A 25,121-nucleotide genomic window follows, 5' to 3' on the forward strand; every position below is an offset into this window, starting at 1 on the left:
GCTTGCAAATCTTGTAAAAATTGCGATGAAAATTATGGGTGTACGAGAATATGTATCACTTCAATCTATTTATGAGTCATTGGTCTTTAATAAGTGCACAGACTATAGTAAGAGATCCAAGCCACGTTTTATTTACAAATACATCAAATACTGCCATCAGGCAAGCGTTATAGAGCGTTCAATCTGTAGAGGTAGTCGGTACAAGAAATCATTTGTACCTGTGTATATTCATATTTAATATTTCATTTTTAGATGTAACAAATTGTCATGGCATTTGAATAATTTTATTGTGTGTTGTATATTGTGAGCTTTGAGTCCAGCACCTGTAACAAGGAAAATAAAGTATAACTAACTCTAAGAACCACTTTACTAAACTAATGCAATGATAAATAAAATGGATGGGAAAATGGATTTACAAATGGTATACTTGTTATATAACACACAATTACATATTGGAGTAACATCCTTGTTACAAATATTGTACATGTACTGTATATATTTTTACACTAAAGTCATACTTTAAATTGTTTTATTTATATTGCATTAGAAACCAAATAGGATCAGCAAACAAATTATGCTTTGCAACATTTTCAGAAAAACTACTAACTAAGAAAAATTGACGTTTTAGTTCTTTGAACAAACTTTGTATATTAGTGGATGTATGAGGTCTACACATGTGTACACTTACACATTAACTATACTACACCAACAATTGAATAGAAATCGTAGAAACACTTACAGAAACACTTCTTAATTTAGAACAATATCTATTGTTTTAGCATTTAAAATAAGTACTTATAATAACCATAATATAATAAAAAATTGTAAAAAAAAAAAAACTTATAAACTGTTTATAAAGATTCTAGAAAGTTCTAAAAGAGTGTTTCTACACGTTTAAAAAGATGTTTTAAGAATGCATTCAAATAAAGATTAGATTACCTTTTAAGTTAAAAAATTACATGCTTACATTAAACAAAATATTAAGAAATTCACATAAAGCACTAAAAAACCCCATAACATACCCTCAGGTGGTTCTTCACGCAGGTAAGGTGGAAGTTCTTCTTCATTGCTTGGGTCTGTAGATGTAGAATCCTCTTCGATCACCTCAGTTGCTGCACTGGGGCCCTTAAAGTAATATGATACACGAGCCAAATAGCCAAATAAATAGCTTACAATATATATAATAATTACAATAATAATACATTTTACATTCATTTCAACCCAGAAAAAATGCACAACTTTCCTATACAGTAATATACAAGTATGCCATTGTGAAGTTTGCATTATGATGCATGTAAAATAAAAAATGAACCGAGTCATTGTCAGCTACAGCTGTTTATAATGTCATTACAGTCTATTATCAGATCAAGATAAGATAACATCCATCCGACCTAAACACATTTTAAACTATCTAAACTAAACAGATACGTATTGCGCAACACAATGTTGCTTTTGATTTTCAACATGCAACATTGGATGTTTGTGCAGAACAGGTAATAACAGGTTTGGCACAGTAACATCCCGACCAGCACAACAAACCCAATCTCTCACTCACCTTCATGACTGAGGCGTTTCAGACAGGGCACCTCCGCACTTCACTACTGATGGATATCAAACACGCGATTATGGGATGGAAATTACGCTTTTACACGAAATGGTGAAATTCAGCGCTTGCTATGTTTTTCAAGGCGAAAATAAGCGGAAGTGACGTCGTGGATGTTTACGGAACGTTCGTGATGTTACTGAGCATGTGGTCGGTAGGGGGCAGCGGCGTGTCGATTATGCTCGTCTTTCTCTACAAGGCCACAAATTGTTACAAGGGTCACACAATCCTAAATGAGAAGACATTTCACATATATGAAATGTGGCCTTTTACCCTGCTGATAAAAACAACAACAATAGAAACCATAACAGAAATTCTAATAGATTTATTGGTTATAATGGGAGTTGTATTGGTTTTAATAGAATCTGTAATGGCTGGTTATGTGTTGGATTCTTTCGGTGGGATGTTATCTGGTGGATGGGTACCAATAGCACACCATTAAATCCACCATAAATGAATAAGGCCCAAAACACACTACATAAAGGAGTTTTGTAAAGGTTTTAATGGTAAACAGCTGATGGCTCATAATAGTATTTTTAATGGAAACTTTTCAGCAGGACAGCCCTGCATTATGTGTCTGTGGGTATTACAGTGTTTTATATCAAAGGATTACAGTGATTTTAATGACGGACGAGAAAGGGTGAGAGACCTTCAGTATCTCTCCTGGCCGTCCTGACAAACTGTCTTACATACTGCTGAATAATGGAACGGCTCATCAGAAGAGGGCCAGAGGTGAAAGTGTGGTGGATTTGGGTTTTATTGGCTGGAAATTAAATAGATGTGATTCTACGTTTAGGTCAGAGTTCATAAGGTATTAAGCTTTTCTGATAAAAATCTGTTCAGCTATGTTATGGAAGGCAGGGCATATTTATCTTGACCTGCTTAAAAAATAATGATCTATAGTGGTTCTCGTATCTTGGTGGACGTTATCGTAATTATAAAACATTTAAGACTCAACCAGATTTGTATTCTTGCAGAGCATATTTATGAATCAAGTATTGAAAGTTTGATATTGTCAAAATAACGTATTCAGCAATGTCACATGTCTGCACATACCATTCTACATTAAAGCGTTTTGTCTTTTAAGTTTTGCCATTTGTATCCTGTTTTGACCACATCTGTGAACTGGTATATGTGGTTTAAGGTCCATTATTGACCCTGGTGGTTGTTCTGGTTGAAAGGCGCTGTTAGAACAGCTGTTTCGGAAAGTGGAAAGGTAACACTGGTGAGAATGGTTTTGCTCCTTAAAAGCCCCAGTTGTTACATCCATATGTTACACAGTGAGGCATTCTGGAAGAGTAAAGTGATAGCAGGTCAGGGCTAAACTTAACTAATCATGCATGAAATGTAGTGATACTGATGTAACTGAGCTGGCACTTAGATGTAATCAGCTATGACTTCATGAATATTCAATCATTTGAGGGAATAAATTAATCATTTTGAGCATACTCAGCCAAGATGCTCGCTTTTTTTTAACTTTTTTTGTGATACCACTGTAAAAAAAGTAGCAAAATGTATAGGTAGATCTAGCATGGGTCATTGGTTTAGAGCCTTTTTTTAAACTGACTACACTACTAACACGTGCTATATTGGGTTGTGATCTATTATCATAAAGATCTGACACGTAAGATGGAGGAGTAAATAAGATTGAGACCACTTTCTAAAAATACCAGCCTGTTCATCGTTAGTCAACACTCTCAGGTTGAAAGTAAAGAGGATTATGTCCGTTTACTAGTAAGAAGGATGCCAGTACTGTAAGATGCTGCACGCAACATTTGGCTTTGCAATCATGACCCTTTTCACATAATGGATATTGTGACTTTTGATATTGAACTAAGCTGGATTTGAGAATGGGTCAGACTCAAAGCGATGAAGAAGTGAGGCTCGCAGATATCCAGCCTCTTTACATCGTGTTCATGAAAGAGTGCCCGAGCGGAGCTCTGCATCTTCACGAGTTCCGCAAAATCTTCGGGATTAAAAGCACATCGGAGGACGAAGTGTTGTTCATCGAAACAATATTCAAATCCTTCGACACAAACAAAGTACGTTGAAATATGTCAAAATATGCTGATTGCGAAGTGATTTATATGCATAAACTCTGATTATGTGCATATGTTATGAGCTCATCAACTGAGAATCATCCGTGTCCATTTGCAGGATGATGTCATAGACTTTATGGAATTCGTAGCAGCTGTCCATCTGGTACTGAGAGGAAAACTAGAGGACAGATTGAGGTGGTTTTTTAAAGTGTATGACAGAGATGAAAATGGAAAGCTGGACAAACAAGAGGTCAAGCATATTATAAAGGTAAGATCAGGGGGCGGAAAAGTACAGAGAAGTTAGACTTAAAGGGACAGGTCATGGTTTTAAAAGTTTGTTGGAAGTATTCAGTTGAAATGTTTTCGAAAAGATTGACTTTAATGAGAATATTATTTTTCTCTTAATATTATAAGTGTTTCAAGTAATCTTTATTTTGGCTTTTAAAATTAAACGTTTTTTCCTCATTCAAGTCATTTTCCTGATTCATCAAATGTTGATCAAATGTATGAATTTTATACAGTTTTTGTAGAGGTTAAATCGATTTTATGAACTATTACAAATGTCTGTAGATTTATTGCCAGCATCTCATGTGCTTGTTCTTGATTCCAGATTATTTGTCAATTTAAGAGAAAGATACGGTGGCCTACTAGTGTAGAAAGACACTTGACATGACACACCATGAAATTTGTGACAGGATATTTGACCTTATAGATGAAAACAAAGATGGTAAGTGGCTCTTGATTCAGTTGTGTTTATTTTCTAACAAATAAATATAGGCCAACACATGCTTTACCTTATCGAAACATATCGGAATACCACATCCATATTGTTAATGCTGTTTATAAGAAAACCATTAGTTGAAAGATACTTCTATAAGATCTTCAACTCTGAGAAAGCACTACATGTCTTTGGGGATTTGCTTCCATTTAAACATAAGAGCACCAGTGAGGTCAGCACGGATGTTGGGGGCCTTCCTTAAGCTTCTTTTCCAATGCGTCCTAAAGTAGTTCACTTGAGAAAACAACCATGATAAAATACTGTATGTAAAAGCCAAACCCAGGCTTAGCCTTCGAGTTGCACAGAATTAATTTAAGACAGTTTTTTTATTCACCCACAGGTCAGATATCCCTGTCAGAGTTCTTGGAAGGTGTTCAAAAAGATGCCTGGATTATGGACATGCTAAAACTGGACATTAATGCAAGTGGATGGTTCAATGAAAACTGGGGGAAAACAACATGAGTTTTCAATCTAAGGTCAAGACCCATGGGTCATGTGTTTGCCCTTTAACAAGCCTTCAATTGCTGGGGGTCTGCAAACCGGAAAGACCTGAAGAGGAGGTCAGAAAATATTTGCTCTGAGTCACAGGGGAGCACGCGTCTTGCACACTGATCACGTTGAACATTGACGTACAGCCAGTCCGGATTTGTTCAAGCAAATTACAGCCCCATTGTTTTCCGGGTGTGGTGACAAAGTTGGTATTTTTATGACTGTTGGATATAATATTGCCAAACTGGATTACGTAGCTTGCTGTGTCTGGAAGAATAAACTGCCATTACACTGTCTGGTTGCCAGCCTTGACAACTGTTTACTTGTTTTAACAATACCAGAACTCAGATATGCCATTCCCATACCTATAATACATATTTTTTCTTTTTCTAACTATTTACTAGCGACAATCCTGGAAAGACTTGCTAATCTGTTACCATGGAAACGAAAACAGCGTGCAGGTTCCCTACCTGCCCTCCCTCACAAAAACAAACATCATCTAACAGTTTATCATTGGTAGTGAATAAATTGAGTGGGGGGAAATATTTTGATAGAAACATTTCAGTTAAATATAAGTTATGCAATACGTTTAAAATGTTCAGTTTAAAATGAGGACAATGCCGTGGAAAACCGAGGAGTGCTGCCTGTCGGTACACGATCCGTCCGCGTATGCGCATAATGACGTAGTAGAAAACGCACATGCGCACATTATAATTCTGTTTTGCGACGATTTACGACACTGCACGATCTGTTCCACGCTTGCGCACCATGATACCGCCACTTTCACTAGTGTCCACCTTTGGTCTCATGTCACTTGTGTGTGCAAACTATGCGTTCTTTAAAGTCATTTCCATTGTCAGTTTGAAATACTCTGTAACGTTTCCCCAGACTTGTTTGTAGTTCTTTCTTCATGTAAGCGCAGATAGTCTAGGCAGAAATGCATATTATGTTCCTTATTGTCTTCTGTAAACACCATTGAAGGGATTATTTTCCTCATTTAGATTATATAGATTAGCCTATATAGACCCATACTAATACAAAATTACTCAATCTAAAGTTAACTAATATTAGCAGCTTTTAATAAAAAACCGACACAAACCGTCTTTGACAATACTACGGACCTCAGATCGAAACACAGCAAGTAGGCCTACTGCCCTCAAACCCGTCTCTGGTGACGTCATCACCGCTACTCACAGTCACAGAGTTACGCCATTTCGTTGTGCGTTTGCACTAGCAACATTTTTCTACAAACAATATAAAGTTATCTCTGCGACAAAATGATTCTTTAAGAAGGTCATACCTACGTTATATGTTTGAGATGAGGTTTACGGTGGCAGTGAAGTGGGCACCAAATCAAAAACGCACCACTCACGGAGTATGTAACTTAACAGGTTTACACCAAAAGTTGATGCGACTCAGGTAATGTAAACTTCGCGTTTGATGTTGTAACTATTGTTTTTTGTATTGCGCTAAAAGCACCAGCGTGCTTTTAAATGTGTTATATATTATTGTAAAAATATTTCCTCATGTAGAAATTAGAAACGCTGTTGTACTCGCCGTTGTTGTTGGACCTTTCAGGCGAACATGGAAAAATCGGTTCAACCAATGGCGTGAGTTTGGGGAGGGGCTATCTGACTGTTTGGGTAATCTGTTTGTACTGTTTTATGTCGCTAGGTGTTTTGATGGAATTTACATATACCAGTCAAACAAATGCAATTGAGATGTCAAATGATATCAGCATCAAAATTCTAGCTTTAGAGGAATTGCTTATTTTGCATCCATAATATACTTTTTTTTCTCTTTTTTTATTCTGAATACAGGTATTTATTGCACACATGATGTATTCCTTTTTCATTCAGCTACTGAGACTCGACAGTTGGCTTATACAGTACATTGCTGTGTGTTGCAGAAGGGCCTAGAAGTACAAATAAGAGTCATAATCAAAAACATTTTTCCAGGAAACCGCCTGGAGCCGTTAGACTTGTCTTGCGCATTTATTATTTATGTCTGTTTTGAGTTCACATACAGTATGCCAACTTTACAAGGCATACAATACATAAACCCAAGCATGTAATGTACATGTTGTTGTGTTTGCTTAGGCGAGTTATATAAACAACAAGTGAAGGTCACACACACGGCTTGAACGGATCACCTCAGTTTACTATCTCTCGTGCCACTCACTCTCACAACGCATGCGCACATCAGATAACCACATAACCTAGCGGCAGAACACAGGACATGCAGGATATAACACATGTATCATTTATGTACAAAAATAAACCTTATTTTTCTATGATTTATCGGCCTGAATGCGGAGACAGATTTATTCCAGCATGTTGCCAAAGATGGTGCTTAGCAATGAACTATTCTTAACAGTGACAAACCATGTTATTTCTTTTACCCATAGGCCTATAGCTCATCTCTTGGCTGAACCGCTATTAACCCCAGTAAATCACCCAGGTTTTGCTTTTTATGGGCCTTTTGGAAGACACGTTAAAATCCTTGAATTCATTTTTTTCAAACTTTGTTAGGTTTTTTCTTATATCATTCAATCATATCTCAATATGTGATCAAGGCATCGTGGGAATCCTTATACCTCAACATTACAAAATGACTACATGTCGTTCTGTCTCGTTCTTTTACTGCTTATCTGGGTTTGGTGTTCCTGAGAGATGACATAAAAATGAATTTCTGTTGCATCAAAGAACTTGACACAAGCAGTGTTCTGAAATCGTTCCTGGCTGTCTATTCAAAATCCATGTGGTTTTCTGGCCCTCCATAACAAGTGCATTAAAATTCTCACTGACATAGTTTCCCCAGTCGCCAGGAAGATGCTAAATAGGCTGGAGGGTGGTGGTGTGTTAGACGCTGTTAAAATTCAACACATCAGATACAGTTTACAGCAACGGTGCATAAAAGAATGCAGTGAAATTTACAATGTGCAGAATGAAAGGCTGTATCATATACAGTATGCACTATAAGGAAAGGCAACAATAAAACGAAAAAGAGACGTTTTATTCTTGTGTAGAACATGTCCATACAATTATTGAAATAGGTGCCTTGAAAAATCACACTTGTCTGTTCGACAGCTCCAGACTAAACACAAAACAAAAAAGTTATGAGGTATGCTATCCACAAAAGTATTATAGCTTTACTTTTACTGTCAACTGTCATTTGTATGTTTTTAGTTTTGTTGAGAAACGACCTCTGTGACAAAGTTGATCAATTACGCATAACATTTAGGTAACATTGAGGAAACCTGTGCGGAACTCTTTGCTCTATCCATAATGCACAGTTGTATGCTGTTGAGATTGGAGAATGTGCATCTATGTTTAGTGAGCTGGAATTTGAGCAATGAGACGAAGGCAGCAGGAGAGCAGACAGCGGACAGATCACATGATTCAACAGCGACAGAAGGGCTTCAATATGGAAACCCCATAAAACGTTGTTGGTTTTATTGACCAGAGATACCCATGCATGAACTGTCCTATATGTCGAGGGCGGGAGTAACTTTGAAGACGTTAAATAAATATGACAATTGACCATTTAGAGAGACATTTGTTTGGAAAACGATTAATACGGTAAAGTACTGTATGTGTGTCAAGGTTCAACTGCATATTTAAGGGTGTAAAAAAACATTAAACGGTTAAAATTGTGCGTCTTGCCCTTTAAAATCCTTTATTTACTATAAATGTAATAATGCCAACAGGTTTTAGAGTGTTGTTCATTTTATGAAATCCATTAAATCTGTAAGAAGTCCTCACAAATATTGCTGCAGAGGTGTGTGTGTACTGTATGTATGTGCAGTGCGCTCTTGAAAAGTGTCACTGTTGCTATAGGGAAGCTGAAGCTGTGTGATTTGATGACAGTTTGATGGGACTGTGTGACAGCTCTAAAGGAAAGTGACGGAAAGTGAAGGAAATTCTTATAAGGAAAAGGACACTTTTATACCATAACATTATTACTGTAGTATAATGTATATGTGTGTACTGTGCACAGTCTGCAAATGTTCTGCATAACCTGATTGACATGCAAATTTGCCAAAATGTAATTGTGTGAAATCCTGTATCCCACAATTCAACGAACGTGACTTGAATAAACGTGACGTCTCCAGCTGTGAGCTTGAGCGTCTCTATTGTCATTTATATTAAAGGGACAGTTCACCCAAAAATGAACTAATATTTACTCACCCTAAAGGTGCTCCAAATCTGTATAAATTTCTTTGTTCTGATCAACACAGAGAAAGATATTTGGAATAATGCTTGAAACCAAACAGTTCTTGGCCACCATTGACTACCATAGTAGGAACAAAAAATGCTTTATAAATTTCATTGTTCTGTTGAACACAAAATATTTTGAAGAATGTAGGAAGGCAAACCGTTCTGGGGCACATTTGACTGCCATTGTAATTTTTATTACTATGTAAGTCAATGATGGCCAAGAACTGTTTTGTTAAAAGCATTCTTCCAAATATCTTTCTCTGTGTTCATTAGAAAAAGGAAATTTATACAGTTAGTTTTTTACAGTAATGAACTCAGCATGAACACATTTCTGTGGTTTTCTGCAGCATGTCAGGAATATTGCTTTAAAATATGTAATTTTGATATTTGATATAGGAATGTGTGTGTGTGTGTGTGTGTGTGTGTGCGTGCGTGCGTGTGCGTGGGTGGGAAGGGTAAACCCTACGGTATGGGGACAAAATGTCCCCACAAAGATGGCAATATCCAAAACCCTTGTCCTTGAGGGGACATTTTTTTGTCCCCATGAGGAAACAAGCTTATAAATCATACAGAATTAACTTTTTTGAGTTTTTTGTGATTGTTAGGTTTAGGGGGTGGGTTAGGGGTAGGGAATATGATATACAGTTTGTACAGTATAAAAACCATTGCGTCTATGGAATGTCCCCATAAAACATGGAACCCAACATATGTGTGCGCGAGTGTGTGTGTGTGTGTGTGTGTGAGAGAGAGAGAGAGAGAGAGAGAGTTTGTTTTACCATCTACAGTCAATGCTGGTGGATCTGTCATGGTGTTGCTGGTGGATCTGTCATGGTGTCACTGACAGAATGTGAGGGTCAGGTGACGGGACGCTACTACTGCGAGATATTGTGTGGCCGCCAGCTGACACGTGGCCAAACTGCTACTGGAGATGCAGATTTTGGATAAGCTCAGCATGAGCTCAAGAATGCAGATGGTCAACTGGCCACGAAAATGTAAACTTTATATGACATTTGACCTTCACATATCAACACAACTGAGCGATTTAGTTGTAATCTCATTTAGAGACCATTTTGAGAGAATGGCGCATTAACACTATGCCCACACGGACAAACTCAACAAAGACTGACACATATTGTCAGTTTCCTGGAGCCTGTGACTTTCATCAGGGTAGAGACCTTGAAAATCATTCCTCATTTGGTAGGCCCACATCCACACCCATATGCAATGGCAATGTTAATTTCCTTTGAAGGCCAGCTACAAGTTCCTCACATCTGTCACATAACAGACAAATGGCCATTCGTCCATTATGACCAATGCGCGCTGCCTTATTTTTAGCGAGAACTAGAATGCCATTCTCTTCCAGTGAATCGGCCACCTCTCTTTCCAACAATAGTCCACACTGTCCTCGAGAGCCATAAATTATCTTCTAATATTAAATGCAATGGCGTCTGTTGACGGCCACCATTGTGAGACCCCCCTTCATGGGATGGTCCACCTTTATGATGCAGGGTCGTAATGTGTCCTAAAAAGGCTTGAGGTTCTGTGGCTGGGGCGATGGGGCTCCTGGCCGAGCCTATATAAATATGGACGGCAGGTTAACTTGTCGCTCACTCTCTTCTCTGTCTACCGCTCTTGAGGGAGCAACTTTTCCAGGCCTCTTTTGCAAGCTCTCCTGGGTGAGTCTACCGCAATGGATCCTTATTGGTTAATTGGTGTGTTGGACGACAGCAAACAGTGTAAATGAGCTTGGTGCTTGGATTAATTATTTTTATAAGTGCATTTGTTATATACAGGATGAAGGATATTAAATTATAATACAGTATACATTATTTACATCAGTTTCTTCATAGGGAGTGCATAACCGTACATGTCAGAAATGTTTTATGTAAGCACAGAAGATGAATCATTAAAAGTTTTAGTCTGAGTGCCAACAACAGTCATAATGAGCATTAGAAATAATATCTGCTTTAAATGCAACGATCATGTTTTTCTTCTCTTTGTCTTTTGCATTCCACTGACAAACAACAGCTGTCTGAACAAACATGTGCGATGAGGAGGAGACCACCGCTTTGGTGTGCGACAACGGCTCTGGACTGGTGAAGGCCGGCTTCGCTGGGGATGACGCTCCCAGGGCCGTGTTTCCTTCCATCGTGGGCCGACCCCGCCATCAAGTGACCAGCAACCTTTATTTAGACAATCTAGGCTTATTCAAATGTTTTGTATCCACTCAGTGGCTCCAGTAAAGCAGCTCTTAAGACACTTAAGCTTACACTGAACCTTTGACCCACACTCTTAAAAATAAAGGTGCTTAAAAGGTTTTTCACAACGATGCAATAAAAGAACCACAAAGAAACTTTCAGTCAAAGGTTTGTTAAAGAACTATCTCTTTCTTACCTTTTTATAATCTGAAGAACCTTTTTTCACCACAAAGAATCTATTGTGAAACAGAAAGAATAGAATTTATAGAACCTGTGGCTCAGTGGTTAGAGCATGGCACTAGCTATGCCAAGGTCATGGGTTCGATCCCAGGGGATTGCACAGAGTCAGAAACAAAATGTATAACGCAGTGCAATATAAGTTGCTTTGGATAAAAGCATCTGCCAAATGCATTAATAAATGAAATCAAATTGACATTAAAGGTTCTTCTATGGCATCTTGTTGCACCTTTATTTTTAAGAGTGCGTAAAAACAACAGTTTACTGACAGATGTACTTTGCTGCTATTTATTGTGTTCCTTGTAATGTAATGAAGCCCATCCATGTGGATGTGAGGATTGTATTTGACCAGCTGTTTTTCTTTACAGGGTGTTATGGTCGGTATGGGCCAGAAAGACAGCTACGTAGGAGATGAGGCCCAGAGCAAGAGAGGCATCCTAACCCTCAAATACCCCATTGAGCACGGCATCATCACCAACTGGGATGATATGGAAAAGGTAGACCTTCGAATCAAATGCGATGCTTGTACACATTCATCAAGTAGCAACGACTTGAAGATATTTATACATATTATATTTATATGATCAGATCTGGCACCACACCTTCTACAATGAGCTCCGTGTGGCTCCGGAGGAGCATCCCGTCCTCTTGACTGAGGCTCCTCTGAACCCCAAAGCCAACAGGGAGAAGATGACTCAGGTGACTGCTTTAAGAAATAGCAATACCGTATCTGAAGTAAATGTGAATCTAAACACAATATAATGTGTCTGTTTTAAAAAAAATCAATTGGTTTGTTTCTACAGATCATGTTTGAGACCTTCAATGTTCCAGCTATGTATGTGGCCATCCAGGCTGTGCTGTCCCTCTACGCCTCTGGCCGTACCACAGGTCAGCATTGCTTACAGCAAACTTTAAATTGTTGTAAATTGTTGTATGTGTGTGTTTTTCTTATTGTTTTAATGCTATTCCAGGTATTGTGCTGGACGCTGGTGATGGCGTGACCCACAATGTGCCCGTATACGAGGGTTACGCCCTTCCTCATGCTATCATGAGACTGGATTTGGCCGGCAGAGACCTTACCGATTACCTGATGAAGATCCTGACAGAGAGGGGCTATTCATTCGTCACCACTGGTAACCCAACTCATGAATCTATTTTCAATTAAATATTAAATTTCCCCTAATTGTTATTTTTGAATGAACATTTATTTTGATAATTAACAGAGCTATTCATTTAAATAATTCAAATTAAAAGATAATTGTTCGAATGAATATTTACGACTCTAGCGCTATCCTAATTAGCTAAACAGCACCACCTATTGGTAGACTTTAGTAACTGCTAGCAAAAGCACATTGTACTAACTGCTGTTCTGTCGCATTTCACATGGATTAATTCGTGTATAACACGCTGTTACAGCTGAGAGGGAGATTGTGCGTGACATTAAGGAGAAGTTGTGCTACGTGGCTCTTGATTTTGAGAATGAAATGGCCACCGCCGCCTCCTCTTCATCCCTGGAGAAATCCTACGAGTTACCCGACGGTCAGGTCATCACCATTGGTAACGAGAGATTCCGCTGCCCCGAGACCCTCTTCCAGCCTTCTTTCATTGGTTAGTTCAACATACATTGGTTCATTTGAATGCATAATTTTAATATTCATTTAAACAATAAATTATAATCATCCTATCGCATTTTAATGTTGATCATAATGGAAACAAAACGACTAGATATTTTGAACAAATTGTTCTCGGTCTGGATATTACTGGTGCCAGGAACATAACAAGGAACATAAAAAACATATTTTAGGATTTAAAATTTTGATCTTACTTTTATTTTAAAGATTACACAATGTCCACTAAGACTCTATGAATGAAATAACAAGATCTTTTGATTCTTGAAGGACCCCATTAGTATGCTTCAGACATGAGACATTTAATCTAGAAATGGGAAATTCATTTAGAAACTCCAATAGGAATTCCATACATAGTCCATTCCATTTATGCAATTGGCAAATGCTTTTATCTAAAGCGAATAGTAATGCATTCAATATTTTATCAGTATGCGTGGTAATCAATCCAATGACCTTTGCACTGCTAACACAATGCCCTACCACTTTAGTAGATTTCTTTTAAACGATAGACAAGCTTTGAATACCCCTACATTACACCATATTTTTTAATCAATTATTCATAAACCGTTCTTGAACTTCTGAAATCCAGCGAATCACTCAAAATATATTCTTCCTTTTGAGTCATTGCCGAGCCAGAATGCCGTTGATGAAAAATTAATCACATTAATAATTCTTAATAATTTGCACATCAGTCCATGTGTGGTAACACAATTAAACTTGCCATCCATGGGCACGGCAAAGCGGTCAAATTTCTCACAGAGAAACCACTGCATTTATCACAGATGTTTCTACCATATAGGACTGAACTCTTAGTAAGGGGGTGACAGGGTGATTGATCACCTTTGACACAGGACCTAATTAGGAGTGTGTTGGTACATGGCCAGGGGCTTAGGGGGGATGGTGGACTATTTTTGGTGTAGAGAGTTTTTAGTTTTGACATTATCCATCAATCACTGTTTTCTTATTTAATGACACTGATAAAACAATGTCTGAGCAGCAGTTCCGTAATAAAACCTGTGCTGTTGCGTAATCTGCTCTACAATTAAATTTGGATATTGTGTATTGTATTTAAATGATGGTACAGTGCTTAAATATTTCCATTTGGTTGACTGTAGGAATGGAGTCCGCCGGTATCCATGAGACCACTTACAACGGCATCATGAAGTGCGACATTGACATTCGTAAGGATTTATACGCCAACAACGTACTGTCTGGTGGTACCACCATGTACCCTGGTATTGGTGACAGGATGCAGAAAGAGATCACAGCCTTGGCACCCAGCACCATGAAGATCAAGGTACGGTTTATATCCTGCTTTTGCAGACCTCCGATTACACACCCATCATTTTAAAGGCTACAAGTGATTTTTTATGTTTAAAAAAGTCCAATGAGCAGGGTAAATTAAAGAATAATGTTTTTTTATTATATACCATAGTATACAATATAAATGATCATTAGACAACTAAATAGCATTATGAATATTTTAATATTCAATTACTTATATATTTATAAGCAGTACAAATATTGTGCAATTTATAGATTATCACTCCATCACCTATTAAAATAAAGTAAAAATGTCTTGCGGCTAATTCAATTTTTTGTTAGAAATGTTTAATTTAAATCATTTCCTTCTTCCTTTGCAGATGATTGCACCTCCTGAGCGTAAATACTCCGTCTGGATCGGTGGCTCCATCCTGGCTTCCCTTTCCACCTTCCAGCAGATGTGGATCAGCAAAGACGAGTACGAGGAGGCCGGACCCTCCATTGTCCACAGGAAGTGCTTCTAAACCCCTCCTCATATTCTCTTCTGTCCTGGTCTTTCCACCTTGTCTTGTGTTTGTTCTACAGACTTGTTTCATGTTTGTTTCAAGTTCCTCTGTACCGCGATTCGCGTCTACGGCCACAATAAATTGTTCAATAAATACATTTACATATTTTCAACAAACTTTTCTTGCTGTATATAAACACTAATTCAACACCACAGCTATTCCAGTGATTCCATATCAGGAGGTACATATAGCATAGAAAAGTTCTTAAAGGGATAGTTCACCCAAAAATAAAAATTCTGTCATCATTCACCCTCATGTCATTCAAAACCCGATGATGATTTTGTCTTTAGTGGAACACGAAAGAAGATATTTTGAGAAATGTCTCACTGGTTTCTTTGTGGTTTTGTGTCCGTACAATGAAAGTCCGATGTTGGGACCAATGTTATTTGGTTATCAGCGTTCTTCAAAATATCTTCTTTTGTGTTCTTTGGAAGTAAAAAAGGTTTGAAATGACATGAGGGTGCTTACATGATAAAAATAAAAAAATGAAAGTGTTTTAATTTTTGAGTGTATACTGTCCCTTTAAGCAGGTTTTGTTTTGGATTTGTAAAACGTATATAAAACACAAATGAAATAGATTAAAACTATGCTAATATGTGTAGAATTTATGTATGAGCTTTATACTGTGAGACAATGTTTTTTTCATGTTTTTGTTTTGTTCTTCAAAAAAACCACAGGATGGCAGACTTCTGCTGTGAAATAACCCACCAAACACCCTTGAGAGTTTCCCAATTTGCCGTAAAACTCACATAAAATAACTTTCGTCAAACCTGCCGGCGCGGCTTAAAACACATTAAAACGTAATTTGATCGCCCACGGTTTGTCTGAAGCAAAACATCCGTTTAATCTAGTGGTGCCAAAGACTTGATCCAGCTCTTTGAGAGTTACTGCTGTGATCATCAATAGCCCTAAATATATGATGGCGATAAGAAAACAGGTCAGTTTAATGTAGGCCAGAGGCACAGCTGATACTCTCCGGCTGAGCATCAGAACAGTACACTGTGTCTCACAAAACCTACACTGAAACTTACCAATCTAGGACAGGTGAGGAAAAGAATGCTATTGAATTTGTTGGTGTAATTACATTTGTTTCTAAACTTTAGATGGAAATAATCTTCGAATCCCTCATGAAGCATCTTGTTACATATTATGCTTATATTTGTAATCTGCTTTTGGGAAGAAAAGGATTCCAAGTGCACCAGAGGTAAAAAGCATCTGCTAAAGCGTTCTTATAAATTCTGCATGTTTAAAAGGATAGTTCATAAAAAGAAAAATTCTGTCATCGTTTATTCGTTTAAACATCGTTTAAAACCTGTGTATGACTCTTTTGTCTGTGGAACCACTAAAAAAGATACTTTGAGAAATATTTCACTGGTTTTGTGCTCATAATGGACATCTATGCCCATGTTAATTGAATGTTGACCAACATTCTTGAAAATATCTTCTTTTGTGTTCTGCAGAAGAAAGAAAGTCATACAGTTTAGAATGACATGAGAGAAAGTTAATGATTTTTGGGTAAGCTGTTCATTTCAGGTGCATGCTGAAAATTTTCTATCAGGGACACTGTAGTACCTTCTGGAATATATTTGCTGGAGGTTTAAGTAGGAATTTCCATTTATTTCTATCTACCTTTTATGCCGTATTCTTTATGGGTCTAGCTTCGTACACTCCGAGTTCCAATTATAACACGAAGACCTAGTTTTTTGGGTCTTGGACGACATGGGTTGTGAAGGGTTTACTGTAGGAGAGGGTTAAGAAACCAGACTTATTACGGCAGACTGCTGCCCCACTTCTGACTGACGGAGAAATCAAAGACAAATGAAGGTGGAGACATCTAGGAGGTAACAGTGATTAATGAATCAAGACAACAAAAGAGTGAGAGATAAATAGAAAGATAGAGAGAGATACAGTCACGGAGCGAGGGAAAGCCAGTCTCACATCCATTATGAATCTTATTCATGCTTATGAAAATCCTATTTCGCTGCTCCTTTCTTCTGCATACAATGCAGCACATTCACTATTAGTGAAGAACATTGAAATCTTGTTCGGGTTCGGACTTGGTGCTATCTATCTATCTATCTATCTATCTATCTATCTATCTATCTATCTATCTATCTATCTATCTATCTATCTATCTATCTATCTATCTATCTATCTATCTATCTATCTATCTATCTATCTATCTATCTATCTATCTATCTATCTATCTATCTATCATCTAACATTATGCTTTTTGTCTCTTTTGATTTAAATGACATGGAGAGCACAAATAATGTCAAATGTCTCTCCCTCTTTCTCAACTTCGTCTCAAATGATTCCATCCTTTTTGTCCCAGATGTAAGTGAGGGGACTGTGGCCCCGCCTGCCCAAGTAAACCCCTCTGATGCTGAACGCTCTGGTCAGAGCCCCTGATTCCAGCGCAAATATTTCCCGCCTCCTCCGGCGTGTGCTGCGCGCGCGGGTCGACGTTGCGCATTTAACGCTTTCCACATATGCGGAATACTCAGTCTCCCTAAAAGAAGTAGGGGTCACCTCCTGAGTTTGGACTACTCGAGCCATTCTGAGGAGATTATATTCCTTTGGAGAAAGGATACAAGAGCCAAAGAGGGGAAAGTGCGCTGGCTGCTATAAGGTACGCACCGTTGTTGTCGCTTCATACGGACCAATTTTTTGTTCCTGCAGTTTTGCTACTATCAGCTGCAGTGCTCCATTTAGCGCTGTTGACTTTAAAGGCAAGAACAGGGAAGTTTTGTATCGTTTGACAGACCCAACTCCTGACGCGCTCGAGACTCCAGGCAGGTGACGGACAAGCTCTTGGCAACTTCTCTAGTATTTCCGTATATACTGATGTAATTACAGTATATGATCTGTTCTGTCTTCTAGTGATTGCATGACATAGATACGCTGAAAGATAGCTGTTTGGGCCAGAAATGTTATCAATTTCGGCTTGAAAGTTAATAGTTTAGTGTGAAATGATCGATGCGTTACTGGTTGGTTTAATTAGGTCTGTAGAGTATTGGGGGTGCGCAAACCATGCCCAAAGTTTACAGACCACAGAAAAAGCACCATCTGTTATGCTGAATTCAACTCAAAATACGTTAAAGGCACATTGGGATGCGAATATTTAACGCCGCGGTCATTTTCTGATGCTTTTGTAAAAGTCTCGCGCATCATTCTGTCATGCACGTGCATTAACGTTTATATTGTGGCTTGTGGCTTTGATTCAGCGTACTTACAAAATCCAACCTGAAATCGTTGTAATTTGCTTTCGTTAACTCAGTTATGACAAGAAATGAGCGCGTAAAACGACACAGTTTTAAACCTCTTGACAATGACGTGTTTTCTTTAAGTCACCGCCCTCTTTAACAGCTATACTGTATACATTTTCTTGAGCAAGAAGTGTTTGCCTCATATTACGTCATATTACGTCATATTTAATCATATATTTAACAATATAAAGATTAATACATTGTTCATATACAATTTATTGAATAATACGTAAGGAATTGTTTATACATTGAAAAATATAAGCACTTGGTTCCAGTATATGAAAATGTATTTTTAACATAATGCATATTGTTTTTTCTAAGACTATGTTGATATGTATTTTCACTTGTGCATTTGACAGACGCTTTTATCCAAAGTGACTGCATTGAATGTACATTTCACCAGTAAGTCTGTCCCTCAAATTCGAACCCATGACCTTTGCGATGCAAACATAATTGTATTAACACAAATGTAAATGTAACAGCCTAATTCAAAGTATACTTCAATTGTTATAGACATGCATGCTAAATACAAATTTTAAATGCTTATTTAGCTCAAAATATGAAAAGATCTATTGATAGGGCTATTTGTAATTTTGTATCTGACATAACGGAGAGCTGTTAATTGGCCAAGCGGGAATGGTTATGCCTGTTTAAACCCAGCCAATATATTGACCCAACACTAAAGCACATTTTCAGGAAGACTAGTTTATACGTGTTCGCTGTGCAAAATGGAACACAACTGCTTGGTGTGTTTTTATTAACCTAAATTTTAAGCCTGAGGTATCCTCTTTATTAAGCAAACCAACATAAAAACCCAAAAACGTTGCTTGTAAAATTTGTCGCTTAAATCAGCATCCCTTGGTATCTTCAGTCCTGCCGGAATTTTGACAATAATTTATGTGCCTCTTAAAAGAGTTTTTAGGTCAGCATTATCAGACATGCCATACTATGTGCACATCCAGGTTTTCTCCCATCTACTGCTTGGGTACTGCCGGTCTCTTGGGCTTTCCAACCTGCGACTCCATAGCAACGGAAAAGACCGATTCCTGTAGTGACACTTCTTAGGGCCACATGCCATTGTATCTCTCCAGATCGGTATCTGTAGACTTTAACAGACCTAAACCAACCAGTCGATGGCTTAATGGTGTCTGAGGATGAAAGTTTCTTATCAGTTAGCTACTGACACGGTAAACAAAGGCTAACTTTGAGTTTATAGTCGGAGGATGAAGCTGAAAATTCACTGAAGCTCTTCAGCTTTCAACTTGACGTCCATTGACAGTTTGGTTCGGCGAATTCTGCCTTTGCAGCCCTCTGCGCTGTAGGCATTCCATCCTACTGAACTCAAAGCAATATACTGCAACACTGCTCTCCGACGATGCGATTTTCCTCTCAAGAGTCCTAATGCACACATCAGATCTTTCTTTCTGTTTCAAATCATTCAGTGGGCCTTTCAACTAACACGTGGCATTCAAAAGACAATATGTCTGATTGCTGTTGTGATTGTGCGTTAAGGATCTGGGCCAATTTGCGGTCAGAAAAACGGTAATTAGAAGACACTCAACTTTATCCGCAGTGCAAGGCATCTTCAATGCCAGTCAAAAATGCAGCTTGTGTAGCGAATAGGAGCAGCAGCTGTGGCCATCTCTCCATTTACGAGGACTGGGCTGGAAGCACTGTGTTATCCTGTGTCCCACAGAGATAAGAAGCAAAGAGGAGGATTTTAGCAGACTGGATTTGCAGACACACGGCATCCACTTCTAGCTTCTAAGCAATTTATGCACACGGGCTGGCCGAGTGGACCCGTGGCGGCACTCTTTGCATGGAGGATTCCAAAGCTACATCTGTTTCGCATTTACAGCAGCCAGGGTCAACAATTAACCAGAGCATGGGGCATAAATGCCCAAGATACTTTAAATGCCGAGGCAAGTGGTGCCCTGTAGTGACGTCTGTTTTGTGTTCATTAAAAGCTTTAGGTTTTAGCTTTAGACTTCTGTGTATTTAATGCACTTGACATACATGGAATGCAAAAAAGCCCTCTTAAAGGAATAGGATCCCTAAATAATAAAATTGTATGTATACTTTGTAATACGCCCTTTTCACATGACGTCACGCATCTTCCGTTCTGCCGCGAAGCAGTGTATCATTACTTCCGCTAGCACTCCAGTTCATAAGGTGGCGGTAATGCACCTATAAGCTGATTTGCCAACCGCCAGTAAAACTCAAGAAGAAGAAGAAGTTACTTCCGCTAGCGCCTCAGAATGGAGTTTACCAAGTGGCATGCACATCTGCCACAAATACGTCTAGATGATGTACAACGTCTTGCAGACAAATTTTCGCTAAGACGAGATCATCAAAGCTAGAGAAAGGATACAAATTCTTCGTTGAACAGTACCTGTTTGATTATGAAGGTAAGTGTTTTGTTTTCTTTTTGTGTTAGCGAAGGTGCTAGGATAAGTACTTGAATACGTGTTCTGTCAGTTTTTTTTCTCACTGTTGTTAAATTTCAGCGCGACAGCAAAACAGAAGTTCTTCTTCTTCTTCTTCTTGTTTGTTGCAAGACGGATGTTATGATACACTGCTTTGCAAAAAGGCGGAAGTTAAGTGACGTCATTGTGAAAAGGGCGTATTGATATTTATATACAATAGATGTATATAACATATGATGCATATGGCAAAGCTCTGAAAAGCACATACATCCATCCTTATAGTAATCCAGACAACTTCAGTGGGTTAATAAATCTCGAGCAAATTTGTGAGAGAAAATAATTGTAGCAAAGCTCAATAGAAGGGAAGGAAGGAGGCGGGAACCGGCGAACATTTAAACACTTTAATCAAAATAAATAAACAATAAACAGCATTAAAACAGGCCGGCAGCCCCTCACGGACGACTGCCGGCCACACGAACATAAACAAAACTTAACACTTCCGGGCCCGGTCCTCTCTCGTCGGCAGTCCTGTCGCTCGTCCTCTTATGCTCCCTAGCTCCCCGTGAGGCATGCGGGACCGGTGCGCGTACAGCTGATACTCATTATCACTCACGCCACCGGCCCCGCCTACCTGCCCCACGGCTCTCGTCCCGCCTTCCTCGCTACAATAATATTTTGGGGCAATTAAGCGATTTAACATGTTGTATATCCATGTAAACATGAATTTCAACTTAGTTAATTCAATATGGTGGCACGTTGATAGCATTAAATGTCATTGGTTCTTGTGTCTTGTGTCTTACTACAGTAGTTATGAGATGCGAGAACCAATGAGAGTTATCGACTGTATTTGATTTTACGTATCAATCTCTAAATAATGATTTGCTTTCGCATCAGTGACGTTAGATTTAAGGAGGGGCTTCAGTATTGCTTCTTTCTAATAATTGTACGTTTTTGTGTGATTTCGCTTTGTACAAATTAATACAAATAAGTGCACCTTGAAAAAACAAATTCGTCAAAAATTATGAATTTCCCTGAGATCAGGTTAAAAAAATATACCATTTCCAAAAATGGTATTTTTAAAAATTAATTCCAATAAACTAATATTGGCCCTTAATTTAAAAGATCATTTGTGACACCATGCAGTAGCAGCCTTTTGTCAAATTATTGGACAGCGGTGCATTCATTTTATTAGGATGTGATGGCTTCATTGTTATTATTTGCTTCGTTATGGGCTGTTATGTACTTGACAATATGTGGAGTGGAGGAATCATTAAATGGAGCTTCTAAATTGATTTAGTTTTCCCAAGAGTGCGAACGGTTGAATGGACAGATGAAGAAAATGCTATCGGAGTAACAATAAACCTCTATTGGTCGTACCCTATTGACAAAGCGTAAAGCAGTTGTGGTCCTCTGGGTCCAATAATTGTTCCTGTATTGACATGCGGACTCTTTGATAAGCTTAGATTGAGCGCAGCCCACAGAAGGGGTAAGATGACAGTGTTTTGATGGAAGTGGGCTTTGGTTGTTGGTTCTCATTTATTTTTCTTCGGTTTAGCTACAGTCGTGTATAACACCCCTTTTTACAGCTCTGTGGAAGAAAGAAACAGCTTTCCTGTAATTCTGAGATTCTCTTATACCAGAAGCCCTTGTCCTATTTTGCAGTCCCCTGGTGCGACTGTGAAGTCACCAGGGGTAAGGGAAGCAGACAGAGATCCAGGCCAGTCCGCCTTCCTCTCTCTTTCTCATTGTTTATCTCTTTCTGTCGATCTGCCTCATGCGTTCCTCCTTCAAATCTCACCGCTCTGGTGTCCACGGCTCCTCTACCCTGCAGTTTACTCAATGGCCTAGATGAAAGCTGTACTTTAGTTACTCCCCTCGCTTCAGACTCCTCAGCCGTTCAGATGCTTCAAAGAGGTTTTGATTGTAATTTGCGATGCTTGCTATAGCCATTAATACCATTGCTCATTCGACTTGGGCGTGTAACTCATCCCGAGCTGTAGAATGATACCTGCAAATCGAGTTGCTTTTCGAGGAGAGGTGTGCTATTTCTTTTCTGAAGACTTATTTTCCTTGAATGGCTGAAAAATCCCATAGACGTACTTTGAAGAGGGAACCAAACCTAAATCCAGGGCCTAGAACATCACCCAGAACACTGTTGCAATGCATTATCAATGACCCAGAAGACCCTAGGTGCTGCATGACGATCTAACCATGTATTTATATAGTAGCTGTACCCTATCAAGCATTCCCAACTAGAGTAGCAGCGTGGTGGCACGAATGTAAAAATCTAAATCTAGTTACTTTCTGCCTTTGTTTTATGAGGATGAGATTTAGGATGCTGAAATTGCTGTATTGCAAAATATGAAGCCAAGAGCTTTTGATGTAACATCCACAGCACTTTTGATGAAGAATAAGTTATGAAATATTAATGGTTGTGCTTTCTTTAAATCAAGGGTACCGTTTCTGATTGCTTCTCTTTCATAAATGTATGTAATAATTTATGGAATACACATTATATTTATGGTAACACTTCACAATAATGTTGTATTTGTTAACATCAGTAAATGAATTAACTTACATGAACTTACAATGAACAAAAGTTTTTCAGCATGTGTTAATTCTTGTTAATGTTAGTTAATGCCAATATAGCTGTTTATGATTCTTTGTGCATTAAAGGAACAGTTCGCCTAAAAATGAAAATTCTGTCTTCATTTACTCACCCTCGAGTTGTTCCAAATCTGTATAAATTTCTTTGTTCTGATGAACAAGATGAAAATATTTGAAAGAATGCTTGTAACCAAACACTTCTTGGCCACCATTGACTAAGAAAAAATGCTTTATAAATGTCCTTGTTCTGTTGAACACAAAAGAAGATATTTAAAAGAATGTAGGAAAGCAAACAGTTCTGGGCCACTTTTGACTACCATTGTATTTTTTCCTATATGGTAGTCAATGGTGGCCAAGAACATTCAGTTACAAGCATTCTTCCAAATATCTTTCTCTGTGTTCATCGGAACAAATTCATTTTTAAGATGTATTAGTAAATTATGAAATTAACAAAAAGTAAGATTAATAAATGCTGTAAAAGTATTGTAAGTCACTAATGTCAACAAAAACAACCTTATTGTAAAGTATTACTATATTCACACACACACATAGGCCTACATGTACTGTATAATTCTCTGTTTACGGGAAGGTTCAGCGCTGGGAGAGCTGTCAGTTCCTAATACTGTCCATGTTTCTAAAACAGCAAGTTTAACTGCCCTCAGGCTGGATTTTGGAAGAGGGCTACTAGACCTAATGTAGTGTTAACCGCTGTAAAATGATGCACTGACTATGCAGAAGTGCTGAAGCTTACTAACATTCCCACTGTTTTGGAGCCAATCAACACCAAATGACTCCCAGAAAATGTTTTCTTTTGCTTGTTTCTGTATGAAGTTTGGTTGGGTTTCATTCCCCGCTAAATTGCTCTTATCTTACTTTTTTCTTTGCTGGGTTCAGAATGAGTGCAGAAAATTGAGCGTATCACACGTTGTAGGACAAAAGAACTCGTACACATTACGACGGTTTAGCAAAATCTGCCGAAAGCCTAATGCATCTACACTTCCATTAACGGAAACAATACAAATGTGTTTCGTGGTTGTCGTGGCAACAGTGTTAAAAATTATTATTTCGACATTACCTTGAGTAAATATTTGCTTTAAAAGGTCCTGGGATACATGTGTACTGAAGATAACAGGGAATAGGCAAATATTTTACTGATTGCATTTTGCATAGGTCTGTATACAGTATGTGGTAGTTTGTTGCTCATTCTTGATGAGAACTGCTTTCATATTTTGGCATCTTATATAACCTGGAATACATAAATTCAGAGCAAAATGCTTTATGACAGCGGAAATTCCCAACTCTGTCTCTAAACAATGATGAAATAAAAAAATATAAAGCATGGCTTTAAAGGGATAGTTCAACTAAAAATGAAGATTCTGTCATCATTTACTCACCCTCCTGTCATTTCAAACCTGTATGAGTTTCTTTCTTCTGCAGAACTCAAAAGAAGATATTTTAAAGAATGTAGGTAACCGAACAGTGGTGGTACCCATTCACTTCTACAGTATTGTATGGACGCAAAACCAATGCAAGTCTATGAGGGGCCGTACAAGCCGAAATTCATTCTAGCACTCTCACACACTCACATTCTCCTCTCACACACTCACATTCTCCTTTCACACACATACATTTTCCCTCTCACACACGTACATTTTCCCTCTCACACACGTACATTTTTCCTCTCACACACGTACATTTTTCCTCTCACACACGTACATTTTTCCTCTCACACACGTACATTTTCCCTCTCACACACGTACATTTTTCCTCTCACACACGTACATTTTTCCTCTCACAC

The 25,121-nt window shown here is 38.3% G+C and overlaps 4 protein-coding genes across 4 annotated transcripts in view; 3 read left to right on the plus strand and 1 right to left on the minus strand.

Annotated features, from left to right (window-relative positions):
• The window catches only part of zgc:101566 (Transmembrane protein 263-B-like), a 29,704-nt gene extending 27,962 nt beyond the window's left edge, over positions 1-1,742 (minus strand). Inside the window, exons 1-2 of the mRNA XM_057330204.1 lie at positions 1,556-1,742; positions 1,023-1,125 (exon numbers count right to left, since the gene is read on the minus strand). Coding sequence (XP_057186187.1) covers positions 1,023-1,125; positions 1,556-1,561 — 109 coding nt within the window. The 5' untranslated portion in view covers positions 1,562-1,742. The remainder of the gene's footprint in view (positions 1-1,022; positions 1,126-1,555) is intronic.
• Positions 1,743-3,453: 1,711 nt separating this feature from the next.
• Positions 3,454-9,173, plus strand: guca1g (guanylate cyclase activator 1g). Its single transcript, XM_057329947.1, has 4 exons — positions 3,454-3,645; positions 3,761-3,931; positions 4,294-4,369; positions 4,761-9,173. The coding sequence occupies exons 1-4, from the start codon at positions 3,454-3,456 to the stop codon at positions 4,880-4,882; spliced, it is 561 nt and encodes a 186-aa protein (XP_057185930.1). The 3' UTR covers positions 4,883-9,173.
• A 1,504-nt stretch (positions 9,174-10,677) lies between these two features.
• Positions 10,678-15,122, plus strand: acte1 (actin, epsilon 1). Its single transcript, XM_057329357.1, has 9 exons — positions 10,678-10,805; positions 11,158-11,300; positions 11,933-12,061; positions 12,153-12,263; positions 12,368-12,452; positions 12,536-12,697; positions 12,981-13,172; positions 14,308-14,489; positions 14,836-15,122. Exons 2-9 carry the CDS (start codon positions 11,172-11,174, stop codon positions 14,977-14,979), a joined length of 1,134 nt encoding a protein of 377 aa, XP_057185340.1. The 5' UTR covers positions 10,678-10,805; positions 11,158-11,171; the 3' UTR covers positions 14,980-15,122.
• A 2,296-nt stretch (positions 15,123-17,418) lies between these two features.
• shank2b (SH3 and multiple ankyrin repeat domains 2b) overlaps positions 17,419-25,121 on the plus strand; it is an 85,512-nt gene continuing 77,809 nt past the window's right edge. The window contains exon 1 of the mRNA XM_057329254.1: positions 17,419-17,653. The gene's annotated coding sequence lies outside the window, so the exon portion shown is untranslated. The remainder of the gene's footprint in view (positions 17,654-25,121) is intronic.

Source organism: Triplophysa rosa, linkage group LG3 (genome assembly GCF_024868665.1).
Source record: "Triplophysa rosa linkage group LG3, Trosa_1v2, whole genome shotgun sequence".
In the NCBI taxonomy this organism is placed as follows: Eukaryota; Metazoa; Chordata; class Actinopteri; order Cypriniformes; family Nemacheilidae; genus Triplophysa; species Triplophysa rosa.